General features: G+C 38.1%; 1 protein-coding gene across 1 annotated transcript; it reads right to left on the minus strand.

Moving 5' to 3' along the window:
- Positions 1 to 863: 863 nt before the first annotated feature.
- Positions 864 to 13,290, minus strand: casr (calcium-sensing receptor; the record flags this gene model as incomplete). Its single annotated transcript, XM_081365048.1, has 6 exons — positions 864 to 2,008; positions 4,350 to 4,473; positions 6,863 to 7,093; positions 7,198 to 8,037; positions 9,520 to 9,826; positions 13,094 to 13,290. The coding sequence occupies 6 exons, from the start codon at positions 13,288 to 13,290 to the stop codon at positions 864 to 866; spliced, it is 2,844 nt and encodes a 947-aa protein (XP_081221174.1).
- Between the last annotated feature and the right edge of the window lie 301 nt (positions 13,291 to 13,591).

Genomic DNA, 13,591 nt, shown 5'->3' on the forward strand with positions numbered 1-13,591 from the left:
TTTATAAAACATCTGTATGCACAAAAAAAAAGCTTCCTAAATGCATCCCTTTTTAAATAAATCCCTGTTCATCTTAAATTCAGGTCAACTTCACCTACAGAATGGCAACATATATCTCTTAATGGTTCAGAAGTAGTCATCAATGGGCAAGCAGATCCAGCGTGTGTGCAGCATGTGCATATGAGCGCCAAAAAACGTTCATTTGTTCTTCAGTTAGCATATGCATAAGAACATTTTCATGTCAGTTTCTCCCTTTATAAATCCAGATTTGTTTCTCACTTTTGACGTAGGAAAAAATCTATGGAATTTAGTATCAAATCCAATCCTATGTGCATTGTATAAATGAGGCCCCTGGTTCATGTACATTTATATAACTTTAAACTATTTCTAAATAGGATGAAACCGTCAGGACAAGGATTTCGATTAACATATTACTGCTTTAAAGCAGTGCTTCTCAACCCTGTTCCTGGAGCAGGTTTAAAGACCTTTGGCTCAAATGTACACAGGAGACATAGTACAACTATTTTCAAGGGACTAGAAAATCACATTAGACATAAATCAGGTGTTTTTGTTTTATTTATCTGCTTCTGTGTTACATTTAAGACATATATCAGATGCCTTAAAAAGAGTGACGTAAAAAGTGGCAATGAAAGACTGTGGCTGTGGTCAACAAATGACTTGCACGAAAATGAGTCTATTGTGTCAGTGAGTTCTGGCAGGTCTAAGCTTTGTTGACAGAGATTAGTCAGTGCCTGAAGACTGGGAGGTGTTCTGGCTGTTTTCACAGTTAGTGGAGGTTGATTCTAGAAAAGGACTTTGGAGACTGTTGATTACCATATTCTTTATCCAAAAGTTCTTGTTAATCACTTTACAGAGTTCTTTCTTGCTTCTTCAAAGCTAAAAGAGAGACTGACAGTTCCACTTCCAAAGCTCACCCTTGGTTTCTGACTGTGTCTGCGTGTAGAGGGGGACTCTGTTTCGTTCCCATTGGTCTTCATGCTGATCGATGAAGTGGGCGAGGAGGCAGAGGAGCCACCCACACTGCCTGATCGCTTTCTGGAGGAGGAGCTGTGTCGTAGTGTTGCCCTCGCTGCTGCTTTGAAAGAATGAGCTGCTGTGCTACAGCGAACCTCCTCAGTTGTGTTCCTGGATGGTTTTAAGAGAATGATGTACACCTTGTTGAAAAAGATACAGGCTAGCAAACTGAAGCTGGAAGCCAGAATGGCAATGACCTCAACCGCTGAGACAAACTTGCCGTACGTGCTGAAGTACGCAGGGATGAAGGAGATCCAAACGATGAAAAAAATGAGCATACTAAATGTGATGAACTTGGCCTCTGTGAAGTTTTCGGGAAGTTTCCGAGACTTGAATGCAAAGAAGAAACAGATGGCAGCCAGCAGGCATGTATAGCCAATGAGGAATCCCAACGCCATCATGGAGCCCTCATTACAGGTGATGAAGATGATTTCATCAATGTCATAGTTTTTGTAACTCCCTGGTGGAGCATTGTACAACCAAACCACGCAGATCATCACTTGGACAAATGTGAACAGGAACACTAGTAAGAACTGCAGGTTCAGTCCCCACCATTTACGGTGGAGACTGGTGGGGATTTTGGCTTCAAACACTAGTAGGACACGATTGGTTTTAACAAGAATGCAAGAGATGCATAACACAAAGCTGATTCCAAAGGCTGGTTGACGTACGCGGCATGTCCAGTCCTGTGGTTCGCCTATGAATATAAGAGAGCTAGAGAAACAACAGATAAGCGAGAAAAGCAAAAGAAATGAGAGCTCTCGGTTGGATGCTTTCACAACTGGAGTATCACGGAATTGCACAAAAACACCCAACACAAAAGCTGTTAACAGAACCCCAAGCACTGCAAATAAGGTCAAAGCGATCCCAAAAGGTTCGGTCCAGGACAGAAACTCAATCTCCTTCAGGAAGCAAGAAGTGTGATTGCCGTTAGACCAGGAGTTGTTTGGGCATTTAGAGCAAACGCTGGCATCTGTGGAGAAAATAAAATACAAAAAGACTGTAAAAAAATACAATATTCCGATAATTACGTTAACACTTTACAATAAGGTCTCAATTCTTAACATTAGTTAATGCTTCAGTTAACAATTAGCAATACAGTCTTTACATTTAATAATCTTTGTTAATGCTGGTTAATAAAATGCAGTTTGTTCATGTCAGTTCAAAGTGCATTAACGGATAAAACTTTTGATATTAAAAATGTTAGTCAAATGTTCGAATTAACTATAACTACGATTAATAAATGCTGTAGAACAGGGGTAGCCAACTCTGCTCCTGGAGAGCTACCATCCTGCAGACGTGGTCCCAGCCCTGCTCCAACATTCCTGTAATTTTCAAGAAATCCTGAACACCTTGATTAGCTGGTTCAGGTGTGTTTGATTAGGGTTGGAACTGAACTCTGCAGGATGGTAACCCTCCAGTGCTAGAATCCCTCACTCATTCAATCCCACAATGCACCGCAGTAACGAGTGTACAACCGATGTACGCTCAATGGCTAGAGAATACCCATAATGCACTGTGACGTGACAGTCACGCCAAATTAATTCCCACGTCTCCCAGAAGATTTCTCCCGCAGCTGAATCATCAATCCATCCATTTTCAAAACCAATGTGGCTACAGTGTAATATCATACAGAAATAAATTCCTTTTTACTTGATTATTAAATTGCTTAGTTAAGGCTTATACATGCAGAGTACAAGATAAATATTTTCATCTTACTACTGGAACAGCCAGTTTGTGAAGTTCAAATGATTATTAAACAGCATGCACAAACTATGCCAAAGCGGCAGCCCTTCTGGCACATATCGAAGTACAACGCAATCTCATTGTATTCCACCGAATGAGCCAATGAGCATGTCCAGATGACTTACTGAATCAAAGATCCAATTCAGAATGAACGAACCCTCAGAAAACTTTGACAGTTAGAACCGACTTGTTTGCTTCTTTTTGAGTAGGTTATTTTTGATTTGTTCATTTCAAACTGGTTCTTTGGTTCAATAAACTGTCTGGACAAACTCATTGGCTCATTCGGTGCTTACGTCATCAGCCCTGAAATAAAGTTTGATTCATTCTGGAAACTGACTCGACCGGTTTCGACTTGGATCACGTGTGCCTTATTAACCAATTACATTAAAGGCCTTGACAGCATTGAACTGCAGTCAAATTTGTATGACAGGATACCATATAAATTAATAAGAAGCTGATGCTAAATCATATCCATCACAAAATGCACTATTCCCTGCATTAGTCCACTAATATAGTCCACTTGAAAGAGTGAATGTAGACAGGAGAGTGAATTCGGACACTGAGTCTACATCCCGTCTACATTCACTCTTTCAAGTGGACTATATTATAAGTGGACTAATGTAGGGAATAGTGAATGAAGGGGTGATTTTGAACACAGCCGAGGAGTTTAGCTCCAACTCACCTGCCAGAACATTTTTAGTACTGATGTTCATTTCTTGAATGAATTAATCATCATTTTAAGAGTCAGTTCCCAGAATGAATCAAACTTTAGTTCTGGGTTGATGACATAAGCCCAGAATGAGCCAATGAGTTTGTCCAGACAGTTTATTGAACCAAAGAGCCAGTTTGAAATGAACAAATCAAAAATAACCTACTCAAAAAGAAGCAAACAAGTCGGTTCTAACTGTCAAAGTTTTCTGAGGGTTCGTTCATTTTTAATTGGTTCTTTGATTCAGTAAGTCATCTGGACATGCTCATTGGCTCATTCGGTGGAATACAATGAGATTGCGTTGTACTTCGATATGTGCAGGAGTCAAACCAGAACTAAAGTTCGACAGCATTGAACTACATTCAAATTTGTATGACAGGATACCATATAAATGAATCAGAAGCTGATGCTAAATCATACCAGTCACAAAATACTCTTATAAAACAGCAAAAAATTGCAAATCAATAAAAAAAAAAGTATGTTTAATGGAAAAAATGTTGAACTAGATTAGCAGACAGGCTGTCAATTCATTAAGTGACGAGCCGTTTCCTCATAAAAACAGTTTATTCAGCATACTAAAGCCTCTCCTCCATTGACATCCATTAAAAAAACTCCTCCTGTGTCCTTTTTTTGTGGCTAACCCTAAAGGCTCTATGTTTTGGAAGCTCTGTGTTTTCTGGTGTTTAATTATTTAAGGAATAGGAAGTCCTTCAAGAGCAGGATTGAACACCCCTGCTTTAAGTCTTGACTCATGTTTGTATACTTTGATACGGTCTCTTTCTACCATTGCTGCTTCCACCAGCAAAAGAAAATGACTGTTCTAATAGATATTAAGTTGCTGAATTATTCATTTGCTAACCTTTATGATCACTGTACTCCCCATCTGAGCACTCTGTACACTCGAAGCAGCATGTGGGTTTCCCATCAATAATTCCTTTTCTGGTTCCAGGTTCACACTCGTCGCTACAGTTGGAAAATGGTACCTGGCAGAGAAGAGAGAAACACCGAATTGGCCCATGTAATAAAACAAGTCACATTTGCTGCTGTAAATGACTGGACAAGGATCCTTTGGGTTTGCCATTTGTTAAAGGGTTAGTTCACCCAAAAATTCACATTGATCAGCTAACATAAATAAAGCACATCAAATATGGTAAACGGAAGCTCAACCTTACTTGCTTTACACGTGAGAACAAACCTCATTGTTTCGTGAGGAAGCTCAAATGTGTTGGCGTGACAAGAATGAACCTCACTGGTTCTCGTATGTAAACTTGAGCTTCTGTTTATTGATCTACAGTAGTCAACATTTGAAGTGGATCAAAACCTTTTAATCAAAGTTATACATGAATTTTGAACAATACGTGTCTTGTCTTAGGACAACTTTGATGAACTTTTTTGATCCACTTCAAATGTTGACTACTGTATGTGCTCTGCTAGTTAAATCTGTTCATCATATAGCGCGATTGTTTCTCTTCAGAAGACTTTAATTAAACTCCTCAACACATATGGATTTCTTTTATTATCTCTTTATGAACATTGAGGCATCAGAGTTTCCGGTGAATAGACTTTCAGTGGACGGTCGTATTTAATTTACATTAGCTTCATTTGTGTTTTGAAGATGAACGAAAGTCTAAAGCCCCGTTCACACCGCCAGCGACACGCAGCGACAAAGCGACATGATCCCATTCATTTCAATGGAGCGCTGGCGACATCCGGCGACACGAGCGACAGTGACCGTTGGCGACAGAATGTGGGCGTGTCAAGCGACACGAGACGCGCGACAAAAGTTCAGAAATTTCAACTTTATGCAAATGAGAAGCGATTTTCGCGAGCGACAACCAATAGGAAAGAAGACTTTCAGTGGAGTTCAGCTCACGTCACCGTCTCGAGTGCAGGCAAGAAGAGTTCGAGGGCGATTTCACTGCTTTATATGATTTGACTGTATGGATATAATAAAATGATGCATGGAAAAGAAACTGTCGACATTCTCAGTGAGTTTAATTCACACATTTTGTTCGAGTGTTGTCATTTTATGATGCAAGTTTAGCACTGCTCTGCTGCAGACAGTTCATTTTACAGTTTCCCCTGCATTATGTGGATTATAAGGGACAAGAAATGGATTATTTGTCAAATTCGAATGACGTTTTATTAACTATTGACAGTATGAGTGAGTTTAATTTGTTGATTGATCGATCGTTAATGTAGTTAAATATTTAATGCACTGCACTGCTGTGGTTAATATAACAACACTCTCCCAACAGCATAATATTGCTTTTAAATCTTTTAAGACCAATTCCTAGTCAAATTAGAATTATATCTCAGTTTTATATAACACTTGTGATGGTATATGCTCAGACGTGCAGTCTACCAATAACATTAGAGCGACAACACTAGGAACGCCCACAAGCGACTTCACTGTACAGAGACTAGCGACATGCAGCGACAAAATCGCTGGCGGTGTGAACGGGGCTTAATGGGTTTGAAACGACATAGTAGTGAGTAATTGATAACAAACAAGGCTGTGTTGTTCCAAAGTGCCGGACGAGCAGAAAATGACAATATAATGGTGTTGTTGTGTTGATATTTGTAAACCAACAGAGACGACATCACGGAAAAAAGCTGTGCATACCAGCCGGTTTACATTTATTCATTTAGCAGACGCTTTTATCCCAAGCGACTTACAAATGAGAACAATAGAAGCAGTTAAACTAACAACAGGACAACAATATGTAAGTGCTATGACCCTTCCCAGTTTAATCTAACGCAGTGTACTTATTTTATTTTACAAATAGATATAGAATAGAATAGAAGAGAAAGTGTTAGTATTAATGGATCAAGTGTTGCCGAAAAAGATGCGTCTTCAGTTGTTTCTTCTACCAGCAGGGAACAGTCAAGGTAAAGGTCCGAGAAAGACATTTTGTGCCTCTTTGAGATGGCACCACAAGACGACATTCACTTGCAGAGCGCAAGTTTCTGGATGGCATGTAAGTCTGAAGTCACGAGTTTAGGTAAAAGGGAGCAGAGCCCGTTCTGGTTCTGCTGCTGCCTCAGAAGACACAGTAGACCAGCGAGGCGGCTACACATTGTCACGTTGTAAAATTTAAATAAGACAACATCTCTATTGCAAACCCCTCCATGCTGCGGTTGTTGTTGTATTTGGCGTATTCCTACCAACTTCCTTATTGCCATAGAAACCAATGCAGATATTCTGGAAAACGAAAGAGCTGCATGGACACACAAATCGGATCTGAACAGCTGCGACACACAGTGTGGACATCAATAATTTTAGATCAGATTCCAGTCGGATACACAAATAATCGGATTTGGACTGACAATGTGAACTAAGTGCCAAGAAATTCGGGAACTGTTGCTTACCTCAGTAAGATGGCCGTTCCACAGTATTTTTGTCTTGTCAATGGAAAGTTTGGCCCCGTTCTTGTTATGTATGCTGTAATAACCAACTTCCTTAAATACAACAGACCCATCCTCAGGTGATCGATGCCAGTTTATGATGGTATAATTTGCTGAGAGCTCACTGCCGTTGTCGAAACGCACCCTCTCCCCCATGCTGTTTATGAAGTTGAGGTGTCTCAGCTGTTTCAGAACCTTTTAGAATAAAAAAAGAGAGGCATATGAATATCATTACATTTGTATGAAACTTTCCTAGAATTGAGAAGAGGGGAAACTATGTTGTATGATAAGTAACTCGCCTGCCAAGCTTCAACTTTCCTAATGTCTGCACAAGAGCCATTAGCAAACAATCCTTTTCCAGGTGTGCAGGTAAGTATGTCCTGAAGTGCCTGTGCTATGGCATAAACAGCCACGTACACATTGTAAGAAATCCTCAGGTGCGTGTAGTCCAGGTACGGCGTCTCTACACTTGCAATGTCCTCTTCACCAGTGCACAGAGGTCTGAAACTTGTACTGCCATTTTCACTGTCCTCATTCCTTGGACTATCTTCTAGGTAACAGTTAAAAGTCTCCTCCCAAAATTCCCTTACAAATTCATTATGGCTGGACTTCTTTGGATGGACTTGCTGTAAGAACTCTTTAAAGCCGGGTATGTGCCCAGCCCTCAGTGCAAAGCCAATCGTTCCTCCCATGACATCTATGTACTCTGGCTTGGCAACCAGGCTAGAGCTGGCCCATGCCTCACTCGCCAACCAGACTCGGTCTGTGACGTTTCGCCTCACCATCTCTTTAATAAGTGGCTCGACATCTGGTCCGCTAGCAAACACAGCAATGACCTTGGCGGTTGAGTTTTCGATGCGGTCTGCCAGACGGCGAATCTCAGCTTCATCAATGTATTGTGAAATTAAAACATTGAGATCGATGCAGATGTCCCTATGAAACATTTCATTCTCAAACTTTTCAATCCCCGGACGGCCATATTCATCATCAGAGGCGATAGCAATCACCCAGTTCCACTGGAAGTGGTCAATGATGGCAGCCATAGCAATAGCCTGATACTCATCTGTGGGGATAGTTCTCATGAAGGATTTGTACTGATTCTTGTTGCTCAAAAGGCGACTGGATGAAGCATAGCTGATCTGAAAGACAATAGAGGAGAGGGACAGTAAAAAAAAAAAAAAAAAAAAAAATTATATATATATATATATATATATATATATATATCTTTTTTTTTTTTTGTAATATTTTATGCAGCTTTTTCATAAAATGATAATTCATAGTGACCATATCTGTCAAGCTCCAAAAAGGACACAAAAAAAAGTATGGATGTCTCATGCTATATTCCAAGTCCTCCAAAGCCATAGGATTTTTTTTTTTTTTTTTTTTTTTACACAAGCATTGAGGAAAAAATAAAATATTTTTTTTTTTTACCCATACCCTCTTCTTTAGCTTTCAAATCAAATATGGCGCTTTCTGAAGCTTAATGTCAGGTTTGATATGACAATGTCAAGAGACGTGTGAGAAACAATGAGGTTTGATGTCATTGATGTTCATTTGACACATAATGTTCATCAGTTATCGTTATGGGTTATTGTTATCGACATTTCAGTCTGTTCATCACACTCAGCTATTGGCTTCAGAATACTTATGCCTTCTATAGTGCATGAGTTGCATGGACTACTTTAACGCCTCTGACAATCGCAGCCACTATACAGGCACTTTCTTCTCCCTTTGAGTTCCACATAAAAAACAGATATAGGACGGTTTGGAATGACATAATAGTGAGTAAATGACAGAATTCTTATTTTTAAGTAAACTACTCCTTTAAAGCAAGACACTACAGACAAAACCTTTGTTTTTTCATGAATTGTTCCATTTTGAGATTGAGCTAATTTTCTTCCATAACAAGTAGAAAGAAAAAAAACATCCAAAGTACACATTTAAGTGCTTATTTTATTACACTTTATCCATTTGCATTGTTATATTTCAATTACAATACATATCTTTAAAAGCTATTTTCTCAAAATTAGCCAGAAATCTCCACTTTAGCAGCACTTACATACTCTTTCCATACAACTTTACTGTTTTACTCCTATCTATATTCTGAACGTTTTTACTGAGGGGTTAAAACATTTTATTCCAAAACACATTGTGAAAATGTTTTGTTTTTTTGTTTTTCTGGCTGTTGACATTTATTCTGATTTTAAAAAGAGATATGCAAAATCCCCTCTGTAAAAACCTTTAATGTGTCAATAAAATGAAAAAAGAATTTTGAACCCGGCTTTATCCAATGTTCAGAAAAGTATACAAATTAGTGTGTATTTAATGATGCATCATTGAAACATAACATTCCATAGAACTTGTAATACAAAACAATTGTCCCTAATACAGCGATTAATCAACTAAGGAAGAATAGTGGAATCTATTAGTAAAATGTTTTACCCAATTCACCTGTGGTGTCTTGCCTTAAAGCATTTCTTTAAGGTAATCCAGTAATGCAACTGTTGTCTTTAAAATCTTCTTCCAAAATTAACTGATTCATAATACATTTACCAAGCCCATTTCTTACTTTTTAATTTCCCACAGAAACTACTCTAATTGATGTTAAAATGCAAAAGAACCTGAGGAATGTAGAAGAGGCCCACTAGGTCAGCCACTGCTGTAGACACTGCAGATCCAGACGCCCCAACCACTGCAATGGTTGATGGGATGTTCCCTGTGCAGTTACAGAACTCATCCAAGTTGAGTGAATCAATCTTATTCTGTGCAACAAAGCTTAGCGACGCCTCCAGGGCCTTCGAGACAGTGTTGCATGTGTCAAATATACGATAGCCAAGCGTGATGTTTGGGAGAAGAGTAGAGCTGTTGTTGATCTCCTCTATAGCAAAGATCATAGATTGCAGCCAACGGAATCCACGAAAGTTATACCTGGAAAAAGAGTGTAGTTTGAGTCATATTTGTCCTTTACAGTAGTCAAGTTAAACAATGTGGAATGGACCTAGAATTGACTAAACATGTTTAATTTAACACAAAAGAAAACAGGCTGTGAGATAAACACAAAATATGTTCATTATTGTCATACTAAATATGGCTTTCTATGCTGATTAAAGTTCTTAAAGGGATGGTTCCCCCGAAAATGTTAATTCTGTCATTAATTACTCACCCTCATGTTTTTCCAAACCTGTAAGACTTTTATTTATCTTAAGAACACAAATGGAAGATCTTTTTGATGAAATCAAAGAGCTTTCTATCTCTGATGAACAAAATTAATATAGGATTTTATTCACAATTAAACATTGATCAGCGAACAAAAACAGAAGCTCAACTAAACCTGCTTGACGCGTGAGACCTTGGTTCTCACACGTCAAGCAAAACATGCTTGAGCTTCCGTTTACCACAACTGATGTGTGAGTTGAATGTTTATATGTGAAAAAAAGCCTAAATTCAATCTGTTCATCATATAAAGCGATCGAGTCTCTTTAGAAAAATTTGACTAAACCGCTCAATTCATATGGAATAGTTTAGGGTCTCTTTATTAACTTTTTGAAGCGTCAAAGTGGTAGTTGTGTAGAGGTCAATGGAGGGACAGAAATATGGAAGTAAAATAATGTCAAATGTTTTTGAAACAAAAAGCCTGTTGAATTGCACTACTTGAAAAAAAATAGGCATTGCATTAACCATGCTTGCATTTTAATGCATTGTATTTTAGGGCTTGCATTTTTATGGGCTGAAATTCAACATGGTTGAATATTTAAGCTGTGAATATTTCAATTAAAAACATTTCAAACACATTTTCATTATTAAAAATTCAATAATCCATATTCACCTTTCATATTTCACTTCCAAAATATTCAAACTGTTTAAAAATACAACCTATAATATTCAACAGGCAATTTTCGGTCCATTTTATTTCGCTTCCACAAATTCAGTGGTTCAAATTCGACAGTAAATTCAACGGAACTGCAGGAAAAGCAATAGATTACCGAGATACTCTCCATCTGCTGTTAGTCAACATCACCAGCCGGAGGTGCAAAGAGCGTGTTGTTGATGAAGACAGAGCAACAGTTAGAGCAAGCCATTCATTCATAAAACTCATTTAACAGCAATGCAAGTGTATTTGTGATTATTATGACGGCGGTTTTATGTTAAATTCAGTGTCTTCACGGTTACTTTCCCTGTGTAGCCTACAAGCATCTTTCTCTACCGTGAACAAGATTATAATGTTATTCCCCGATGCGGATACAGATCCAATTTTAAATTTTTGAGGTTGACATATATTTCTCTTGGTTGTTTAGTTGCCTTAACTTTATATTGTGGCGATGTGCTGCATGCAAGCTATTAGGGTTTCCCTCAATACTTAAGGATTCACCAGCTGGACATATAAATGCTTAACGTATAGCTTAATGGACTAATTACAGTGATATAAAAGACCAAACTCGCAGGCAAGCAGATTGACTCAGAATAACGCACAAAGTTTAATGCTGAGCGTTTCCCAGTGATAGACTGGCATTGACGTTGGACATTCGCATATTTAGGGACCGTCTCTAAAGTGTATACATCTTTGGTATACACGTTTCTAACTTCAATAGCATTTGAATAAAATTAACCAACTGTAAAGTGTTCATGTAGTGTCAGGCATAATGTGCACCCTTTGGATTTTTGATATTTATTCAAATAAATTAAAGTTTGCTATTGAAGTTATAAAATTGTGTGTGCCAATGTTTTATGCAACTTTTGAGACGGTCCCTAAATGTGCGAATGTCCAATGTCAAGCCAATTTTACATTTATTAGGCTACATTTAGTCATTTATTTAGCAGACGCTTTTATCCAAAGCGATTTACAGTTAAACTAACAATAGGAGGACAACAATATGCAAGTGCTATGACTCTTCCCAGTTTAAGCTAATGCAATACACGTAGGCATAGCCTATACTATATATATATATATATATATATATATATATATATATATATATATATATATATATATATATATACTGTAGAGAGAGAGAGAGAGAGAAAAGAGAAGAGAAAGTGTTAGTATTGATCAAGTGTTGATTTTGTGCCAGTATATCACGAAACGCTCAGCATGAAACTTTGCGCGTTACGTTCATATTCTTAGTCCATCTAGCCTATATAGTAGCCTATAGCCTACATCCCCAATAAGGTGCGAGTTTGGTCTTTTATATCACTGTATTAGTCCATAAACTACGTTAAGCGTTTTGTCCTGACAGAAGGGGAATCCTCGAGTGTGAGGTATTGAGGGAAACCGATTATAATCCTGTTCATGTAGAGAAAGCTGATGACATGCTACACAGGGAAAGTAACAATGAAGTTATTGAATGAAACATAAACACAGCTTTTGTGTCTTTATCATCTTTTCCGCATATATACTGACACAGCTCATTTTCATTTTATGAATGAATGGCTTGCTCTAACTGTTGCTCTGTCTTCGTCAACAACACGCGCTTTTGCACCTCCTGCTGGTGAGGTTGACTAACAGCAGATGGAGAGTATCTCGGTAATCTATTGCTTTTCCTGCAGTTCCGTTGAATTTACTGTCGAATTTGAACCACTGAATTTGTGGAAGCGAATTTTGCAAAGCGAAATAAAATGGACCGAAAATTGCCTGTTGAATATTATAGGTTGTATTTTTAAACAGTTTGAATATTTTGGAGGTGAAATGTGAAAGGTGAATATGGATTATTGAATTTTTAATAATGAAAATGTGTTTGAAATGTTTTTAATTGAAATATTCACAGCTTAAATATTCAACCATGTTGAATTTCAGCCCATAAAAATGCAAGCCCTAAAAATACAATGCATTAAAATGCAAGCATGGTTAATGCAATGCCTATTTTTTTTTTCAAGTAGTGCAATTCAACAGGCTTTTTGTTTCAAAAACATTTGACATTATTTTACTTCCATACAGAAAGCTCTCAGATTTCATCAAAAAGATCTTCATTTGTGTTCTGAAAATAATTAATGACAGAATTTTCATTTTTGAGTGAACTATCCCTTTAAGAGTGCCATTTGCTATGGCTGGAAATATTTTTTTCCCCTAAATGCATAAAATGCAAAAATTGTGTGAAGGGTAAAAGTATTGTGTTAATTACCAAAGGTCAGTTAAAAGACCTTGAAAACCACTTAAAAAAATTAACCACATTTGAAAAGTTTAGCATGTTGTGTTTCTACCTGACACACTCAGTTGACTCTGGCCTTGCTGCAAGGTCCTGGTCTTTGGAGGCCACCCCAAAGTGTATCGGGAAAAGCCCCCCCAGCAGTATGTCCCCCGTCTTCTGGGCCCTCTGATATGGGCCATAGGTAGAAATTACACAGCTGAAGCCCAATAGAACCAGGTAATGCAAGTAATACTTCAGTTGAAACCTCATTGCTTCAGTTGGTTTCTAATGCGGCCTTCATGGAGCAAGGTAGATGTTTGCAGGGCAGCAAGTCTTGACTTGGAATTTACACTAGTTTCTTCAATTCCTTCTTCAACCACAATTTATTATTTTATTTAAATGCAATTCCTTTAGTTGATGGAATCAACAGATATGCAAAGTGTCAGATGCACCAACACATTCTTGAGTGGTGAAGGAGCTGGGGAGTCTACCCACATTGCTGATCATATACGGGTTTATTTGCGGATCTGCTGATCCTTTCATTCCTTCCTCCAGTAAATTTCTCTCCTGT

Source organism: Scardinius erythrophthalmus, assembly GCF_964197995.2.
Source record: "Scardinius erythrophthalmus genome assembly, chromosome: 5".
NCBI lineage: Eukaryota > Metazoa > Chordata > Actinopteri > Cypriniformes > Leuciscidae > Scardinius > Scardinius erythrophthalmus.